The sequence below is a fragment of the Pleurodeles waltl genome, chromosome 1_2, assembly GCF_031143425.1.
Source record: "Pleurodeles waltl isolate 20211129_DDA chromosome 1_2, aPleWal1.hap1.20221129, whole genome shotgun sequence".
NCBI lineage: Eukaryota > Metazoa > Chordata > Amphibia > Caudata > Salamandridae > Pleurodeles > Pleurodeles waltl.
This window is the reverse complement of record NC_090437.1, coordinates 974,116,642-974,135,313: the sequence shown is the minus strand read 5'-3', so window position 1 is coordinate 974,135,313 and position 18,672 is coordinate 974,116,642. Positions and strand designations below refer to the sequence as shown.

At 43.6% G+C, this 18,672-nt stretch overlaps 1 protein-coding gene across 5 annotated transcripts in view; it reads right to left on the bottom strand.

Annotated features, from left to right (window-relative positions):
* Positions 1–18,672, bottom strand: part of LNX1 (ligand of numb-protein X 1) — a 234,843-nt gene that overhangs the window by 42,277 nt on the left and 173,894 nt on the right. For all 5 annotated transcript variants that reach the window (XM_069201231.1, XM_069201247.1, XM_069201238.1 and 2 more), the window contains one exon: positions 5,048–5,182. In XM_069201231.1, coding sequence (XP_069057332.1) covers positions 5,048–5,182 — 135 coding nt within the window. The remainder of the gene's footprint in view (positions 1–5,047; positions 5,183–18,672) is intronic.

Here is an 18,672-nt window from a genome sequence, read left to right as displayed (position 1 = left end):
CTGCTAACATCGAAAGAATGGTTCAGACATCTTGAGAGTGGGCAGAGTAGTGCACGCTGGGATTGTTAGATGCCACACATAGATGGAAGTCATCACAGGGTGGGAGAGATCCTGGTAGCCCATTGACTAGTGACTGCTTCATCCCACAGGGCACTTTCTGGGCATAAAAATGGCCCCCCTGAAACCCTGAACCTCAGAACATGACGGAACTGGAGAAAGGACAGAAGGACTGATTTGCTGACCCCTGGATCTTCCAAGAGACGCTGCAGTGACTCCTGGGCTACATCTGCTAGCAAAGAGAGGACTGTGCTTGTGGCTCCCTGAAAAGTCACTCCTGCACCTTAGACCAAAAAAGTGACTCCAAGGTTCAGCTAGCTTAACCAGCACCAGGGCCATCAAAGCTGGTGAAGTCCACTCCAACAAGTCAGTAGCCACCTTCTTTGAATGACCGTTGACTGCCGCTCGGCGACCCAAGAGACCGGTCCTCAGTGACCAAAAGTTGCTAGGAGTCTGCTGGACCCAGGATTGTTGTCTGAGCCTAACTGGTTGCCAGAGAGACACCAGCCCGCTGTGTACAGAGATCAGATCCTTAGCTGAATCTGGCCCTTCTGCTGACTCAAAGAGGACTTCAAGGGACACCGACGCTGTGGCCAAAGTCGCCCCACCTTACTCGTGAACCAAAGAATACCACAAGAATACCCCCATCAGCTGCACAGCACCCACAGCATCTTTCAGCATCATCAGTGTCCTGCATCCGCAACATCAGGACCACTCCATTGAAGTCTATGGCAGTCTTGAAGTACAGTGTGGAACTGACCTTGAGACTGCTTTGGTCACCAGGTAACTGTCCAACTACAGCCTACTGGCCTCCCTGTCCTTCCCCTTATCAAAAATGGTTGCCCAACTCAGGCTGAAGTAGCCAAACACAACTCTTTCAAACGTCTCAAAACTTTACGGTTAGTAATGCTCGTTTGCACTTTGGACTAAAAAGCTGCAATTTATGTATTATTTGAAAATCTATATTTCTGGAAGCCTCTGGTGGGTTCTGCTCATCTTGATGTGCTTTGTGCCTAAAAAATCATAAAAATATAATCTATTTTTACAAACTGTTGTCGGACTTCTTTTGTATTGCATGACTCTTATTTATTTGTTTGGTGCTTTTAAATGCTTTACACTAGACCCTTTGTTTAAGCCTTGCTGCAGCAAGGTCACACAAACATAACATACTATACACTACACCAAAAACCACACGTCCTAGATCAGATATTTTCCCTCTTTAGCCTTGCACCTTCCACTGTCTCTTTGGTTATAGTTTATAGTGTTTTGACTGTTTGCCTCATCCCTTTTTTACTATGTTACTTACTGCTGGTTTGTCTGACTAGGGATTTTAATTGCCACTATATGGGGACATGAGTAACAGTATACAACCCCAGAAGTTGCCTCCATTTATTGTATATTCTCTCTGCACTGTTCCCCAGTCGTTCATTGGCTGACAGTGTTAAAGTATCAACAGACATGCACTAGAGTGAGCATGCATGAATAGGTTTGTTAGAATCTATGCAGGAGACAAAACATTACCAAACATTCTGGTACTCCTGGTGACCTGGCTTTATATGAACTGGCAGATTTATGCTAATTTATGCTCTGCTTGATAAATGAAACTAGTAGGGCCAAGCACCTTCACACCAGGAAGGAATGGATTCCTCCCCCAATCGATTCCTCCTACTCAACCAGAACAAAAAAAGCTTGCCCAGAACAAAACCCATGCAGCAAAAAAAATGATGGCACTTGTGGATCCTCAATATTGAAGGAAAAAGAGCTCCAGGGTCTAGCAACAGCAGCATAGTATAACATATGAAGGAATCGAATGGCCAAAATAGTCTTTCCATAATGAAACAAGTAGCACAGTAGGGCACCAACACAGTTGGCGCAAATACATTTGATTGACTGGCAAGAAATGCTACCTGAAAACTGTGCTTGTCTGCCACCACAGGACCATGGTACAAATCAAACCAAGAAGTAATGCGAGGGGCAAAAAACTTTTAATTTGAGGTTTAAGGGCTGATTTAAGAGCCCCTAGCGCCTCCTTGTGCCACATTAGCATCATTTTTTTTAATGCTAAAGTGGCCCAACAAGGCCAAAAACGCTGCGCCAAATTTACAAAGTGGTGCAATGCATGCATTGTGCCACTTTGTGACCCTTTGTGCTACATTTTGCCTGCACCAGCCATAATGTATGCAAAGGAGGTGTTCCCCCGGTAGGGGGTCTGAAAAAAATGGCAGAAGAAATCTAAAAGATTTATTTGCATCATTTATTTTGTCACTTTAAACACCTGCTCAGAGCAGGCGTTAAAAGGAGGCATGCCATTGTATTCAATGGGCCTCAATGGGCTTTGCAGGATAGGCGTCAACATTTTTTATGTTAATCCTGCAAAGCTCCGAACTAGCATAACAAATGTTAATGCTAATTCCCCTAACTACCGCCATGGTGCGCCGTATCCTAGATATGGTGCACTCATGGTGGCGTTAGCAGGGCGCTAAGGGACGCAAGAAAAGTGGCGTTGCACTGGGTGCAGTACCACTTTCCCTAAATCAGGCCCTTAGTTTCTCAGTGTTGATAGGCCAACACGTGTTTCACGGTTAAAATGGCTTCATCAAGGCCTGAATCACATCACCAAACGATCTTCTTTACTCAAATTGGTGAAAGGAGTTTCCCAGATGACCATAATGAAAAATATGTCCAAAAAAGAAACAGTCCAAACAAAACTAAGTAGTTTACTTTTTTAGTACACAAGAGTAACCTGCATAGTGCCACGCCGTGAACAGTACAACAGAAGCCTATTACACTTTGTAGTGCCTCACTGAAAAAAGTGAGATTGAGGAAATTCAATTGTTTTTGTGCCACAGGCATCAAGGAGGATAAAGTGATGTTGCCTGAGAAGAGGACTAAAGAAAACGTCGAAACACCTCATTGAAACCACTGCTATGTATGTTTCCCCCTGCATTTCGTTCCCCTTCAACAAACCATTTCTCAGTTTGACAACTTCTTACAGGCGTTTGAGGGACGGTGCCAAGGTCTTAGGAGATGTTGCTGCAAACTCTGGGATGAGAGATCTCCACTGCCTAACGCCACTTTCTATGCCTGGGAAAGGGCACATCATAGGCCTTGGGAACCTTTTAACTAGACCCATCTCATGGCATAGGACAGCAACATGGCAGGCTTTGACTCAACCCACACAGAACTTCTTTTTGGCAATGGGTTCTGACCATCTATTTAACTACGTAGCAATCAAGTTGGGCACACTGTTCCTAAAATAGGAACAGTGTGCCCAACTTGATTGCTACTTATTGTCTAGGGAGACTGCACACTCGACCTGTTCCAAATACTACCGTTCCCTCCCTTTTTTTGATACATCTATTTATTACGTCAAGTGGGTGTATAAAGCAGGTGGAATCTGCCCAAGCTGCACGCCTCAAACGCCTGTGTTATTTTAGCAGACAGTCTTTGCCTAAGCAGATTGCCACTAGGGAATGTGTCAGGATTAGGAGCGCTCAAGGCAAAATCCTATTTTGGTTTTGAAGCATGCCTCCAACTCACATACATAGAACAAATGCTATTTTGTAGCTTTATGTTATTGGGAGCAATTTTGCCTAATGGAAGGACAGTCCTGCCTGCTACCCACCATAATTTGTTGGTGTAAGGTTCACTTGACTGTACAGATTATCCTTTTGTTTCAAAGGCATCTGCCACTTCTATGTTTCGTTGTGACAGATTCTCCCATTTAAGCTACGTGCCCTCACCAATATTTTTGTGGTCTGCTGCCGCAACTAAGTGTTCTGGCACCACTCAGCTGATGGGCAGGATCCCCTGTCTAAGTGGCCTGGTTCCACCCAGGATAAGTTGGAGCAGGCAGTCCCTGACTAAAATCCTTATCTTGCATGTGATTCGTTGAGACAGGCTGCTCCTCCTATGCCGTTTGACTTCTTCCTGTGTTACCAGTTCCTGTGACATTCCTTTCTAGGATGCTACGTGAGTCATTAGTGTTGTCTTAAAGATGACACCCAAACCTTGTCCTTCCCCAGGTGGAAATTTAGAAAGTGGCAGTATGAAAAAAGAGTACCAATTGCGATAGGACTCTCCCTCCCATTGAGCACCATTATGACTTTGGTAATAGGAGATGGTTCTACTGGAAATGCACAAGCCTTGTTGTAAGGTGGAGAAAGGGTGTTGTGCTGATTGTTGTCTGTGGGAAAAGCAATTCATAATATGGTGTAAAGCCCTGGCCAGCTTCTAACATGGGTGCAGTTTCAGTAGTATGCGTTATTGTCAGTGACGTCAGCCAATATATCTAGCATTGTACAATGACGAACATGCATGTGCATCTGAGAAGAATTCGCCTTCAGCTTATACATTCTTATCCATGTCCAGCAACACTGGAACAGTCATTACAGAGTGATAAATGTGTAATCGCTGCATGCAAGATCATCATTGCTGGTGATGGCTGCTAGCGGTGACAGACTGAGCGTTCCAACCCACAACTAGCGCTATACACTGTCCCTCTAAAAGGTTCATCTGTAAGTTGTGTTCTCCTGAAAGGCTGCCATGCTACTGCAACGTGGACAGGGTCCAAACCAGATGCTGGGAATATCTCCAGCCGGCTCGCATGAGCTCTGTTTCCGGCTCAGTGCCAGACAGGGTAAGTGCAGTTAATCCCATTATTGCTATTACACGTAACACATTACATTCGTTGGCTCAGTGCAGAAGACAGGTTTGTATACAGTGTGTACATAATAAAACGTGCACCGCGGGATGCTATGCCCAGCCTTTCTCTCCATGTGAAGTGTGTGCAGCGAGCACAAGCGGATGCAAAGACGAGCCACATTGCCCCTCTTGGGGTGACAGGCTGCAGGGTGAACCACCACTGGGTAGACATACATAAACTGTCTTTGCTGATGTGCCTTTCTGACTCACCCTCTCGGTCACTGGCCCTCGCTGTAGCTTGTATTCCTTTTGCATCAAAAAAATGTCTGACAAAAGCAGGCCTCACCTTGTTAGAGTGGTTGCGTTCACTGGGGCATGGCGGGGGGCTTCCGTTGTTATTCCACCCGGCCTCCTGCAAGATGTCAGGGGTCGGAGCTCTGCTCTGCCGTGACACAATGAAGTGCACCGTCTCCTCGCTGGCCTGTGTGATGAGACACAGATGTAAACACAGCCCTGTTCCAGCAGCACCCCAGCTCCCCTCATTGCCACCCCCTGCACCCCACCCCCGAAGTTCAAGGAGAGGAAAGAAACCCTTTTTCCCATGACCTCAGCAGCACAATGGTATCAAATAATAGAGTAATTGTTGCATCCCGGTCTGTCTTTTGGCAGCCATTTTCGAGACAATTCGAAATGTATACAAGAAATGTCTGTCCTGGGCGGCCAGTAAGTGATTGTTGACGTTCTTTACTCGCCCCAAACACGGCAACGAAATCACATTATCATCAAGATAATGCACTGCCCACACCACAAAACTCGGACTAGTAGGACACGAGCAAAAGAAACAAATATACCGTGTGCACGTCATGGACAAGTGTCGGCGTGTTACTGAATCCACAAGAATAAAATTGACCTTAGGGACTGGGTGTGTTTTGGTGACTAAAGCCCTAGAACCTGACACCTTTCCCGGGATTCTAACCCAATAACATTTTCTACCTGTGCCTCAAATTATTAATATGGGCAATGTGTTGCTAGCCTATATCAGATAAATGTGAACAATTTGGGGTATTGCCCCAACCACAGGAGCCCATCTCTTGCACCTATCACTTCTTGGCTTCTTTAACGTTATGTAAAAATATTCAAGCAATGCATTGATTTGTACTCTGTCGTCTTCATCGTCATTTATTATGTAACATGTTGCTGGCCTGTAGGCCACTTCTCGGTCCCTATACAACTGTGGCTATTAACTAATGGATGAGATCACATTTACACCGAGAGGGCTCAAACATACAGCTGATGCCTGGTCCCCGTGTTTCTGATTGTGGCCTTTAGCTGGTTGCACTATGTAACAGTGCATGGAGTTCAAATAATAATAAAAAAAAATAATTGGAAGGTCAGGTCAAACACTCTATCTTTTGGCCAGAAATAGTACAGTCCAAGGTAGTATGGCCCATATCCCTACAGTCATAATGGCAGACAAGGAGTTATTATAATTTGGCAGTGAAATTCAGGTCCAGTACACTGTTTCACGCCCCAGGTTAAAGTTCCTTAATTTTATCTTTGCAATAATAATTTATTAGCGTATTTTATTTAGAATTCTTTCCAACATGTCACCTTTCCTTCACTTTGTGGGTCTGAGAGTTTCTGAACTTGCAGAAATGAATGGAGCTATGTTAGAACTGCAGGGGCGGAGGTCACTACTTCTGTGGCACAGGCCTTCCTGGCGCCCTCTGTGATTGGAAACAGTGCAGCCCCCTTCAGATGAGGTCAATATTTTCTTGAGATTACACAGCATGACAACAGCAGACCTCAAGTATACAGTCCACAACTACTTCAGAAAGAGACCAGTAAAGTTTACATGCTTATGTATGCCAGCCTGAGTAGCTACGTTCTAAACTCACGGCTGAAATATATCATGTTTTTGACAGTTTGCAATGTGTAGTACATTTTTCTTTAGCCAAGGAGGTACAATAAATGTGCTTTGAGCATGGTTAAAAACATAGGGCCTTATTTAAAGTTTGGCACATGGGATACTTCCTCACAAAAGTGGCGGATGTCCTGTCCACTGTGTTAGAAGTGCATTATTGCTTATGGCACGGAGTATCCCGTCCTCCAAACTCTAAATAAGGCCTCTAGTCAGGGTAGGTATAGAATGAGATGATTGGACCTTTGAGGTCTTTTGGACATATATAGTGTGTGCTCACAGCCATAACTTTATAGACTAGTATGCACAAGCATGACCATCTTAGAGCATGTGGTCTTAGAAGGCTACTAACTTGCTTGACTGGTTTACAGGAGGTAAGAGGCTAATGAAAGTGATGCATACTAGAGCAGTGACTGGATTCTACCATGGTTGATGAAACTGCTCTTTACCACTGAGAAGCAGGCAACTTTAGTTTGAACAGTTCCTCTTTCCATCCAGATTGTTACTTCTGTGGACGAATAGGGAAGAAAGTAGGATTTCCTGAGACTAAATTATTTATTTGATAGGTTATATATTTTATGGTAACAGGACAATCTAATATCATCTAATTCCATTTATGGGGTACAAGAAAGGCATCTATTCGTGTTCATCGAATGAAAAGGGGCATCTTTTGTTCAAGAAAAGGTTCTGTTTGCTGCAGGATTGAGCAGGCTTTTGCTATTTCCCCCCAATTTTTTTTTCAAACCTCAGTTACATTTCTTTACAAAGATCTTAATATCAAGCAAGGTGGGCTGTCAGGAGGTTGAACTATGTGCCTCTGGTCTGCAGTCTTTAGACTTGCCTACGCCTCTAGGCAAAAACTGACACATGAAGGAAGAAGCAGATCATAGAAAAAGTCAACACCAATAACGTCTCCTGTATGGACGTGTTTTTAACAGATTATGAAAGTTGGGGGGAGAGAATAGGGATGAATACAGGGGAGTATGATGCTGGGCCTTTTCTTGGTGCATCGCAGAGCACAGCATGAAGTGAATTCTTTTAACTCGATTTTTCTCCGGGTTAGAGCTTTATTTTTTAACAGCACAGCTCGAAAGTACAGAGGCATCCTTGCTCACTGTGTCCGAGCTTTGCTGCCTGAAAATTTAGCACTAACTCTGAGAAATATCTAGATAAATGAATTCACTTTACGCTTTCAAGACGCATACAAAAGTTGTTTGCCCCAGAAAAGACACACGAAACGGCTCCGGGGTCTACATTTAAATTAGTATTTTCCAAGGTTCATCAGCAATACACCAAACGCCTCCTATACTTTTACTTCGTGAAAGGCCAGGTATTTCTGTGATACCAATCTTACTAGAAGAGTCACTTCTGCCATTGGCTCATCTGTGCATTCATCTTTTGGATAAAATGAATAATTCTCGTGGGTGGAGATTTTACAACGACGCTGATGAAACAGGAATTAATTTGAGACTAGAGGAACCCAAACGGTCCGCCTCTCCAAATTTTCCAAACTGCCTACTACATGTCAACTGTTGAATAACTAACAATTAACTGATTTGTTTTTGCAAACTTTATTAATTTTGTCATACACAATCAATAATTACTGACATTCCACACCGCAATGAATAATATCATTCGAGTATCCATATCCTTATACAGAATTGCAACTGTTTTTAATAGACTGTTTAGGTAAGCAAAATATTAGCAGTAAGATTAGACTTGGCCGCACTGTGAAAGTACAGTTAATTCTCTATTAGTCGTCAGGTGCAATCAGTTTCAAGCCCCCTCCCTCCCCTAAACTAGACATCACCCTTAACACTGTCCCACTTTGAGGTAACACAAACAGTAAACTTGATGGCGTGTAATGTTGTCGCTTATAATCCATCTCAATACATTGTATGTAGTACATCAGTATCATACAATGATGAAACAATACATTTCAGGAAGTGCGCCTCTTCTGCGGGTTCAACATGGTACGAAGTAATCGCTAATTTAGGAACAGTGGAATGCTACTCAGTCCGGAAGTTCCTGCTCAATCTGGTTTTAATCACCTTCCTCATTTTGGGCCTTACAGGATTCTACTAGTGATTCCGACTCCATCGCGACAGGTCGCTTCCGCAACCCTGTATATCCCTCTGTGCGCAGGGCAGTGCGCTCTGCTAATCCCCGATCTGCCCACCTCCCTTCCATTGTGTTATTGTAGGCGCATCACAGGTTTCCATCTACTGGTCAGAAGGCATTTAGCCAGTAGCAACGACAAATCAGCGAATCTGGCCATCACCTTAGCTCCTTGAGGTCGCGGAAATAACCCCAGGACACAAGCGTAAAAAGTGTGCTAAATCTCCCTCCTGGTTATATCCATTGGCATCACCTGGCTCTGTGCCCAGTAGGAAGCCAAAGAAGGGCGGGCCCACAACAAATCTATAAGATCAGCGTCAAAAGTATGAAAACGGGGGCACGCCGCTGACACAGCAGGATACATTACATTACGTCTAAGTGATGTGAGATGAGCTCTGTGTTGTATTGAATACTGTATAAATTTAAATCAGAAATCGGGGGATAATTTCTTAGGATATTGAAGTAGGAATGCCCATTCCTTATCTCGGAGCTCTCTGCCCAGATAATTCTCCCATTTAGCTCCTAGTGGGGTTAATGATGTCTGCAAGTGTTGTTAGAGCCCCTTGTATAACCAACCTATAAAATGCCTACCATGGCCCATGGTGTATATTGCCTGTACAAATGAGTGTGAGTGGGTTTTTGTGTTTTATCATGGGCCCAATGTGGCTTGATAATTTGTGACATTTGCATGTGTCAAAAATAGGACCTCCGGTACGTTTGGTGCATTAACAAAGTTGGTATGACTCATAAGGGTATTGTCACTAAATAATGCTCCAATGGTTGTGACTACTCCTTTTCCCAAGGATGCAAATGGACATGTGTGAGAACGCCAGCTGTTGTGGGCAGTCCTAGCAGAGGTATGTTCGGGGAATAGGGTGTCATTGATGCAGCGTATCTCATGGACAGCTTCCAATAAACTAGGGCAATCCGTAGCAGCAAAGGAGTCAAAGGTTGTGGGAGAACAGGGGCAAATCGTACAGTGGAGTCTTCCCTGATCTAGCATCTGCATGGTATGACCCATCTTTTGAAGGTTTATACCAGCCAGTAGGAGAGCTACTGCAATTGACCTGTGATGCAGTAGGCTTTAAAGTCTGGAGCTCCCATTCCTCCACTGTCGGAGGGCAGCTGTAATTTAGCAAGACTGACTCTTCTCCTGCTGGTACCCCAGACCAGGTCTATGAGTAGAGCATTCAAAGATTTTTTAAAAATAGGACCAAAACCTGTATGTTTAGAAAATAATAAAGGAGACATGGCAGCATCACCATTTTGGCAAGCACCAACCGACCTGCTATTGATAATGGGAGTGTAATCCAAAACTGAATTTGAGATCACAGGGATGCAATTGCCTTCTGTAGATTACCTTCTATTAAATCTAGTGATGTCCTATAGACCTGAACCCCTAGGTAGTGAAATGTGTCAATGCTGTTGGTATTGTTGTCTCTCCGAAGGGTAAGATGGCATTTGTGTAAGTTCCCTGATAGGCAAAGGCATAGGATTTATTCATATTAACACATAAGCCTGAAAGGAATGCAAAGTCAAAAAATAGCTGTGCCACCTTGGTAAGACTTAGGCAAAGGTCTCTTGTGTATAATATGATGTCATAAGCATATAGAGAAATTGCCTGCATCGTCTGTCCTGTCAGTACTCCCCACTTTCCCGCCACCTACCTAATGCGTTGCTCCAGAGCCATTCCAAATAATAACAGAGTCTGGACAGCCCTGTGGAGTACCCTGAGAAATGGAATAGGTGTCTGAGATCTGTGTTCCGGTTCGCGCGCTTCCCGTGTGGGAGGAGTATAAGAGCCGAGATGATTGTATGTAAGTTGAGGGAACCCCAAATTTATCAAGTGTTGCAAGCATGTAGTCACATCCCAGTATATCAAAGGCCTGACAGAGATCTAATGAAAGGCAGCCAGCCCAGGGATAATGGTTGTGAGTGGAATCCATTATGTGATATAGTCTGCAAATATTGAAGGATGTGATGTGATTATGGACAAAGCCACACTGGGTCGATATGTAGGTGTTTGGGCAACATTGGATGAAGTCTGTGTGCTAAAACCTTACTTACAATTTCATATTCACTGTTCGGCTGCGACAACTGCCTATAAGAGGCCATGTCTGTCAGGACCTTACTGGGTTTGAATACTGAGGTTACTAATGCTAGTCTGGTAGTGGGCGGTAGTATGCCCTCTTCTAAGGAGGATTTAAATAACCTTTCCAAGTGTGGGACCAGTCGATTAATATAGGTGGCACAAAACACGATAGGGAGGCCATCTGTCTAGTATGGTTCTTTATGGCCCCTCGTATCTCAATCACCGTCAGTGAGGCTTCTAGGACAGCCTTATTGGCTGACTGCAACTGTGGTAAACCCATGTCTTGTAGGAACGTTATAAGCGTCTCAGAGCTACCCGAAGGTGGGGTGGGGCTGCAGTATAGATCTGCATAAAACTCACAAAAGGCTTTATTTATTTTGAGTGTTGTGCAGGTGCTAGTTACCTGTGGGGTGACTTCTTGTAAGACAGGAGTGGGTGGGAACTTCTCTGATCATTTGGGGTAGGAGTGTGCCAGACTGGTCTGCTTCACTATGTGTTTTCTTCACATATTCTCTGTAATCTAGAACCCACAGCTGTTCCAGCAGTTCTGTGTATTCTACTCTAGCCTCCTGCAAAGCCAGGGAGCGCCAGGCATCTATCAATGCTGCTCACTCCAGAAATCCTAAACCATCCTCAATGTGAGCCAATTCACTGGTCACAGTTTGACGTGCACCAACCACAGAGCCTATTGATGTTTGCCTTATGACCACTTTGAAGGCCTCTCACTCCACTAGGGGAGAGGATGCCATGTTTGCATTTACCGTAAAGTAAAAATCTATTGTTGTGGCCATGCTCCATCTTCTAGAAGCCGCAGCTGCAAACTCCACGTAAGCACGGGTGTCAGCACTCTGACCCATGTTAAACTAACAATTAACTGAAGATAAAATCAAGTACAATTAAAATGATTGGATTCAATTCCAAGGCAGGTCTGGAACCCAGTCTTCTGACCCTCTTCCACAAACTCCACATGTGTCCCAGTCAGAAGGTTAAGAACATGATTCTCATGTTTAAGGGAACTTGTCCTTTATACCAAACATTTCAAGAGTAATAAAAACAATTCTTGCTTCAACTTTAGAAGACTAAAGACAATGACAGGTATCACATACCTTAACTTCTTGTATCGAGTGGTACCTGGTTTGGCACTAGTCATATGCAGACTTAACTACCATGGTAAGACTATCATATTCAATCTGCCTGCCCATATATGCTTAAGCAACCTTGTATCTCCTCAGCTCTCACTGCACTTCATCCCCCCACTGTCTGGGAGTAGGCTACAGTGTTGAGTTTGAAACTCCCCTACTATTTCATCACAAACTTTACAAATATGCCCTACTTTTTCTGGCCTGCACATTTCAGACGTCACAAACCAGGGTGAAGTCTTTCTCTTAAAGGGGCATCTTGCCCCAAGTTTCCACAAATTGGTGAACGCTTTTGCTCTCCTTTGTATGTGTGCAACTCTGAAATCCTCTTCCAATGGCTTTTAGAGGAAATGAGTCACCATTTTCAAAAAAGGCCATGTCTTAAGCCTAAACTTCTCCAACACCTTCCCTTCCAGCAAATTTGGAAGCTGACAACCCTTCTATGCTTAGTGTAAATATATATGACACTGTAGGACTATCTTCTTCCAGCACTCTACTGCTGTTCTTTTTCAACACTTATTTTAGCAGGGGAGACACCACCCATTTGCATGTGCTTGGATTCGTAGTTTGCAGAGAACTGAATGTACTATATTCACTGTCTATAGGAAGAACAAAGCCATAATATGACACATTACCGAGAGTCCATAGCCCAACAAGCATATGTTACCAATCAAGTTAAAAAATGTGTTCAAGTGGCAATGAAATTTAGCCAATATGTCTTGATGGATAACACCAATGTGCATTCTTGAGATGCAGTCACATCTGTTTTGTTCACCCTTACATATTTTTATTTACATATTTGACATTATCATGTTGTTATATGGTCTTACATTGACCATCAGTGTTGATGGCTACTAATATGGTCAGAAGCATGTTGGTGACCTAGAGGAGAATATATGCACCCCAGTTATATGCACAACCCTCTTGTCCTGCATCAGGAAGAGAACATAGCAACATGCAAAGTGTGCAAGGATAGTCTTCAGATTGATAGAGAAATATTAGTCAGCCTCAGTATTAACTATGACAGCCCATGGCCTGCTTTCACAACCACTCACCATACTGGGAAGAAGGTGACCATGGTTACATGCTATCGCTCATCAACACAGCCCATTTCTTTCTCATGACTCCTAGGCACCAAGCACAGCGAAGTATGGAAACATATTTGTTATCAAGGACATGGTTACCTGACTCCAGACTAAGAAACTTCAGCTTGATAGTTTTAGAGAACATTATGTCCCATGGCTAGAGAGTAAAATATTGGGGTAGTAAAAGAGACTCAAAATGCACTAACACATTTCACGAATGGCAACACCACCGTTGGCATTCCATTGCATAGTCATTACCCCGTATGGTTTCTAGATCTATCTTTTTGCCAGATGTGGGTCCTGGAGCAGTGTAGATCATTTTAGTCGCTGATGTTCCATCCACTTGATAAGTCAAGGTTGGGATTTCCAACTTTGGTTCTTATTTCTCCTGTACCTCACCAGATGCAGAATTGAAGCATCCTATCTTTAAGCATTACTACTTGCAAGATTTATATGAGATTGATACAAGGCCAATCAGGCTGTTCTTCGCAACTTGGTTTCTTGAAGCATGGCTCTGTAGTGGCCACAAGGGTACATGTTTGCACTTTAAATATTTATTAATTTATTTCAGATCTGTCTCTCTGACACTCCCCCACCCCTCGGTGTGGGAACAAGCTAGACTGAAATTAATGCAAGCAAATGTCAGATTCTTTGCAGACATTTAGGGCCTTATTATGAGTCTGGCGGTCTTCAGACCCCAGACCCACGGTGGCGGTCGGACCGCCACGGTCGACCATCACCTTATGACCGTGGCAGAGCTGCCACGGTCCAACCGCCGACACCACCAGACTGCCGCCACCCTAGCGGTCCCGGCAGTTGTAATCCGCCAGGGCAGCACTGCAGGCAGCGCTGCCCTGGGGATTACGAGTCCCTATACCACCAGTCTTTCCATGGCGGTTACACCACCAGTCTTTCCATGGCGGTTTCACCATCATGAAAGGCTGGTGGAATAGGGGTGTTGGGGGGGCCCCCATGCACAGCCCTGTTGCGCATTCCACTGCCCAAATTCTGGGCAGTGGAATGCATGACGGGTGCTGCGGCACTGGCCGCACCACCACATTGACGCCGGCTCCACTAGGAGCCGGTGTCAATGTTAAGACCCTGTTCACTGCCGGCCCTGCGGTGAACTGTTAATGGGGCCAGCAGTGTTCAGGCCGCACAGGCGGCCTGATGGAGAAACAAGTTTAGCGGGTAGCGGTAATGAGGTCCTAAGCCATTCTGTGGCTAACATATTGCAGAGGTTTAGCAGCAATAGGATATTAAAGATTAGCTGACATTACGCAACATCTATAGTGGACTTAGGGCCAGATTTACACGGCTCTAGTGCCTCCTTGTGCACACTAGCATCATTTTTTATGATAATGTGGCTCAAGGAGGCACTTTTCGGTGCACCACATTTACAAAGTGGCCCAATGCATGCATTGCACCACTTTGCAACCCTATGCACCACATTATGCCTGCATCAGGCATAATGTATGCAAGGAGGGGCGTTCCGTCATTAAGAGGCCTGCAAAAATGGCGCAGTGAATCTACAAGATTTCACTGCGCCATTTTTGCCATTTGTGGCGTCATTTTAATGCCTGCTCAAAGCAATCAATGTGCCTCCTTGCACTTTGCTATGCTACCGTCAATTTTTTAGGGTAGTGCAGCACGGCGCCACAATAGCGTAAAAAATGTTGACGCTATTGGCCTGATGTGCGCCATGGTGCACCGTATTGTAAAAACGGCACACCCATGGTGTCGTTAGGTGGGGCAAGAAAACTGCACTGATGCACCAGTTTCTTGTAAAAATCCCCCGCCCCCAGTTTTTATACTTGATGTGTACTTGCACCATTCATGACAGCCATATTGTATTATCTGCTTTAAGGTGTTTTGAACCAGTCTCCTTTAGCCTTTGGCTTATTTTGTCTTTTAACCCGTAGACATTGGGTTGGGACATTAGAGAATGTTAGCTTCATTGTTTTTCTATTGGCTGTTTATAATGCACGAGTGCCTAGTTTTCAGCCTGCGAACGGTTCCGTAGCCCTTGGGAACCAGCACTGACAAAGGCATCTGACAGTGGATAGTACAGAAAAAAAAGTTGCTTTATTTTCTGTAGCATTTATTACTAAAGCTGCTGTGCTGCTTGCAGGCTGAATATAAACATGTCACGGAATGGCTTTTTAAATAAACTATTATTTTTCAAATGTTTTGTCTGTGATCGCTCCCCCAACAAACAAGCACTTCTAAAGCCAAATGTACAGGGTACAAACATCAAACCTAGAGGCTTTGCCAATGCTTGTTATTTATATTGTGAGGAGATCCATGAAGACTTCCATTCTTGGTAAATAGTGCATTCACACAAAGAGGCAGTGACTAGGTGTTGGATTGGGAAAGCCAAGACAGTTGCACAAGATGTAATATATTTTGAAGGACTGTGTGTTGCCAGTGCAACCAATGTATTTTTGATGTCACATTTTGTACTGGGTAATGTAATGTAATGTTAGAAACCATAAAATGTGTAAGCTGACCACAGGTGAGGGTGCATAATGTGGGTCCCCCGCCCCAAAACTCCGCCTAGCCATATGAAGCCTTCATCATCCTAAACATCACCCATCCCTGAACGCAAAAACTCCTCACTGCCCTTAACCTTCACCCAATTGCAATGTAATATTAAATGTATTTCTTACAGTTATCATTCCTCTAAAATGTTAAGTTTAATTTTCGATTTTTTGGTATTTTGTTAAAAATACCTTTCCTTGTAATTATTTTTCTATGATTTGGTTTCTTCCAAATTATTTTCTCAGTTTTTCTGTTAATTCACTTACATCAGTGGATACGGGCAATGGCACAGTCCTGTTTCATTAGGTGTTTTGTTGTGTTCAAGATGCTTTTGAAAGTTTCGCAGTCAGTGTTGTCCTATGGTTTCTCACTAGTTGTGGCTCTTCTCGTGGCTACAAATGGGTAAGGATTAAGGGGCTGAGATTTTACTTCTATCTGCCCTTTACTGAAACAATTGAGACACACTGTGCGTTCTGCATTTGATAGATGCTGTTAGATATTGGGGACATGGCAGTTTTATTAACGTTTGCAGGATAAGGGAGTCTTACACAAACATTTTAGGAGTGGTAAAGTTAAATTCTTCACCACAAGCTTCCTTGTCTACATCTCAGGGGTCCCCCCAAGACTTCGAAAACAAGGCAACAAAACAACCATAAGCTATTTGCTCTTCGCACTTAATTGATGATTTATTATTTTTGAGAGCCAGGTCATGATTTCTGCCCTTATTTAAATAAATATTCCCCTTAGACATTAAACAAATAAATGCAGGGCAGGCTACAGGTCGGCAGCCTAGCTGCATGTCAGTTTAGGCAAGAAACAGAAATCAAAAGAGCATATTAAAAAGCGCCTAAGGGAATAATCAGTGAGCTGCCACTTCCTGTGCAATATTTTGCCAAATGATATCTGCTTTCTGGTGTAGCATCAGGCATTAGTAAATCACTGCAGGCCCTCTAATCTCCAAAGGGCTAAGTGACTAAGACAGAAGGGGTATGATTAACATCACTGCAGTGAAAACAGCAGCCTTCAGATGGCTAGCCAAGGTTTGTTAGTACAGTGTGTGCAATTTCCTGTGAAGTATGGAGGTGAATGGGAAAGCTTGGGAACGGAGTGTGCCCAGAGGTCTGCATGTGCCACTATTTAAACTTTTTAAGTAAACGTGACGCGCATGACTGCGTGCTGGAATAGGGTGTTCTATCAAGCACAATTTACTTTGCCAAACATGTTTCTGTTTCTAAGGCGGTTATTACCATTTGTGGTTGATGACTTGCTCTGAGCCTGGTTGGCTTACCTCGCTCGGTTCAGGATCGGCTTGGGACAGAAAATGGCCCCGAGCATCGAAGTAAAAGTGGCCCTTATTAGCGAAAAATGATAGCGAAAAAATGTGGCCCCCATTTGTACATCAGGGGCCATTCTGAACTTGTAAAAACATGCAGTATTGGTATTTTGCAAGGCATGTGCTTGCTGCAGGCAACGTTTGTCGGTTATCGGGGAAATCAACCGTAGAAACTGGCCCACCAGACCACAAAGCAGGCCCACGAACAGCCAAAATACCAGTCCCCACAGTAGTTTGTTGGTCCAGCCCTCTTGCCACTGCCAGTTTGCTCTGTAGGCCAGTCCTAGCATGCGGGAGATGGATGGGCTTCTTCTCAGTCACATTTGACTTGGCCCTCTTTACTCTTCCAGACGCAATGAGCTTGTTTGCATTATGTTGCTATCATTTTGCGTTTTCTTTCTCCAATGCAAACTGAGTACAGACACCTCAACGCAGAAACGCAAAGGCTATGGTCTCATATGCAGAATGATTTTTTCATTCAACAGCTCAATGATGCACAGTGTGTCTCAGAGTGCTTTTCAGTCATAATATGTCACTTTGAAAGAAAGCCATTGAATGCACACTGGACAGCCTATTTCTATTCATATTAGTTTGTTACCATCGTTGAGTGTGGGGAGGAGTCATGAATCATGAGAGACAGGCCTTGAGCGACTCATGATACTGCTCCTCGCACTCAACAATGGTGAAAAATAGCATATTACATGCAGTTTGTGAGGCAGTATAAAGTATTTTTCTAATGTCACTTTTGCTGTTTTGTGGTGATTAGCTCAAATTTGATATTTTCTCTGTAGTAATAAATATGTGAATGTATGTTGATTAGTACATTTGCTGTAAATAACGTGTTGTCGGGCCATATTTACTATTACTACCAATATTACCAAATACATCCAACAAAGAAACCTCCGCTCAAGATTGGCACCCCGCTTTAGAACACCACCATACAAGAAAAAGACTATAGGTGGGACATCCTTCTCCGTCCAAGCAGCCAAACGAATGAATTTATTACCCCCAACTATAAGAGCCACAGACAACTTTATTGTCTTAAGAAAACTACTCAAGAGTTCTCTTTCCTTCATAACCACCATATTCAAACAACTATGAACTGTATATGCCTATGTTGATAAATATGTTTTCAGATTGTGTGTATTTCCATTTATTTATAGTTTCTTTAGAAAATATGTATCACTACTATGTCATAACAATAAAATACACACACACTCTTTAAAACTGTTTGACTAAGTATTTTTTACCCATGGTTCTAATTATGTGTTGTATGTGCATATGTGTGTGTATTCGTGTGTGTGTGTGTGTATATATATATATATGTATGTGTATATATATATATGTATGTATGTGTATATGTTTCTGTGCTTGGCATGTTTTGTGGATCATTGCATGGCTCCTGGGTGGGTTGTTATACTAGATATCTATGAATTCCTGCTCTCATCTTATCACACTTATCTACTCATCATCATATGTCATGTCTCTATCAAACTATCCTCCATCCCCACTCTGACTCATCCCAAATCCCTTCTACTACTTTAATCTCCTAAATAACTCTGCCTAAGCTCTTCCCTCCGCTTCCACATCTAACTCATCAAACCTCACTCTACTACTGTGACCTCCCACACAACCCTACTAAATTCTTCCGCATTTATCTCGCCCTGCTACTAAGCTCTCCCTAACCCTTCCACACACTGTTCCCTCCTCCAGCCCCCTTTACTCATCCCAAGCCTTTGGGC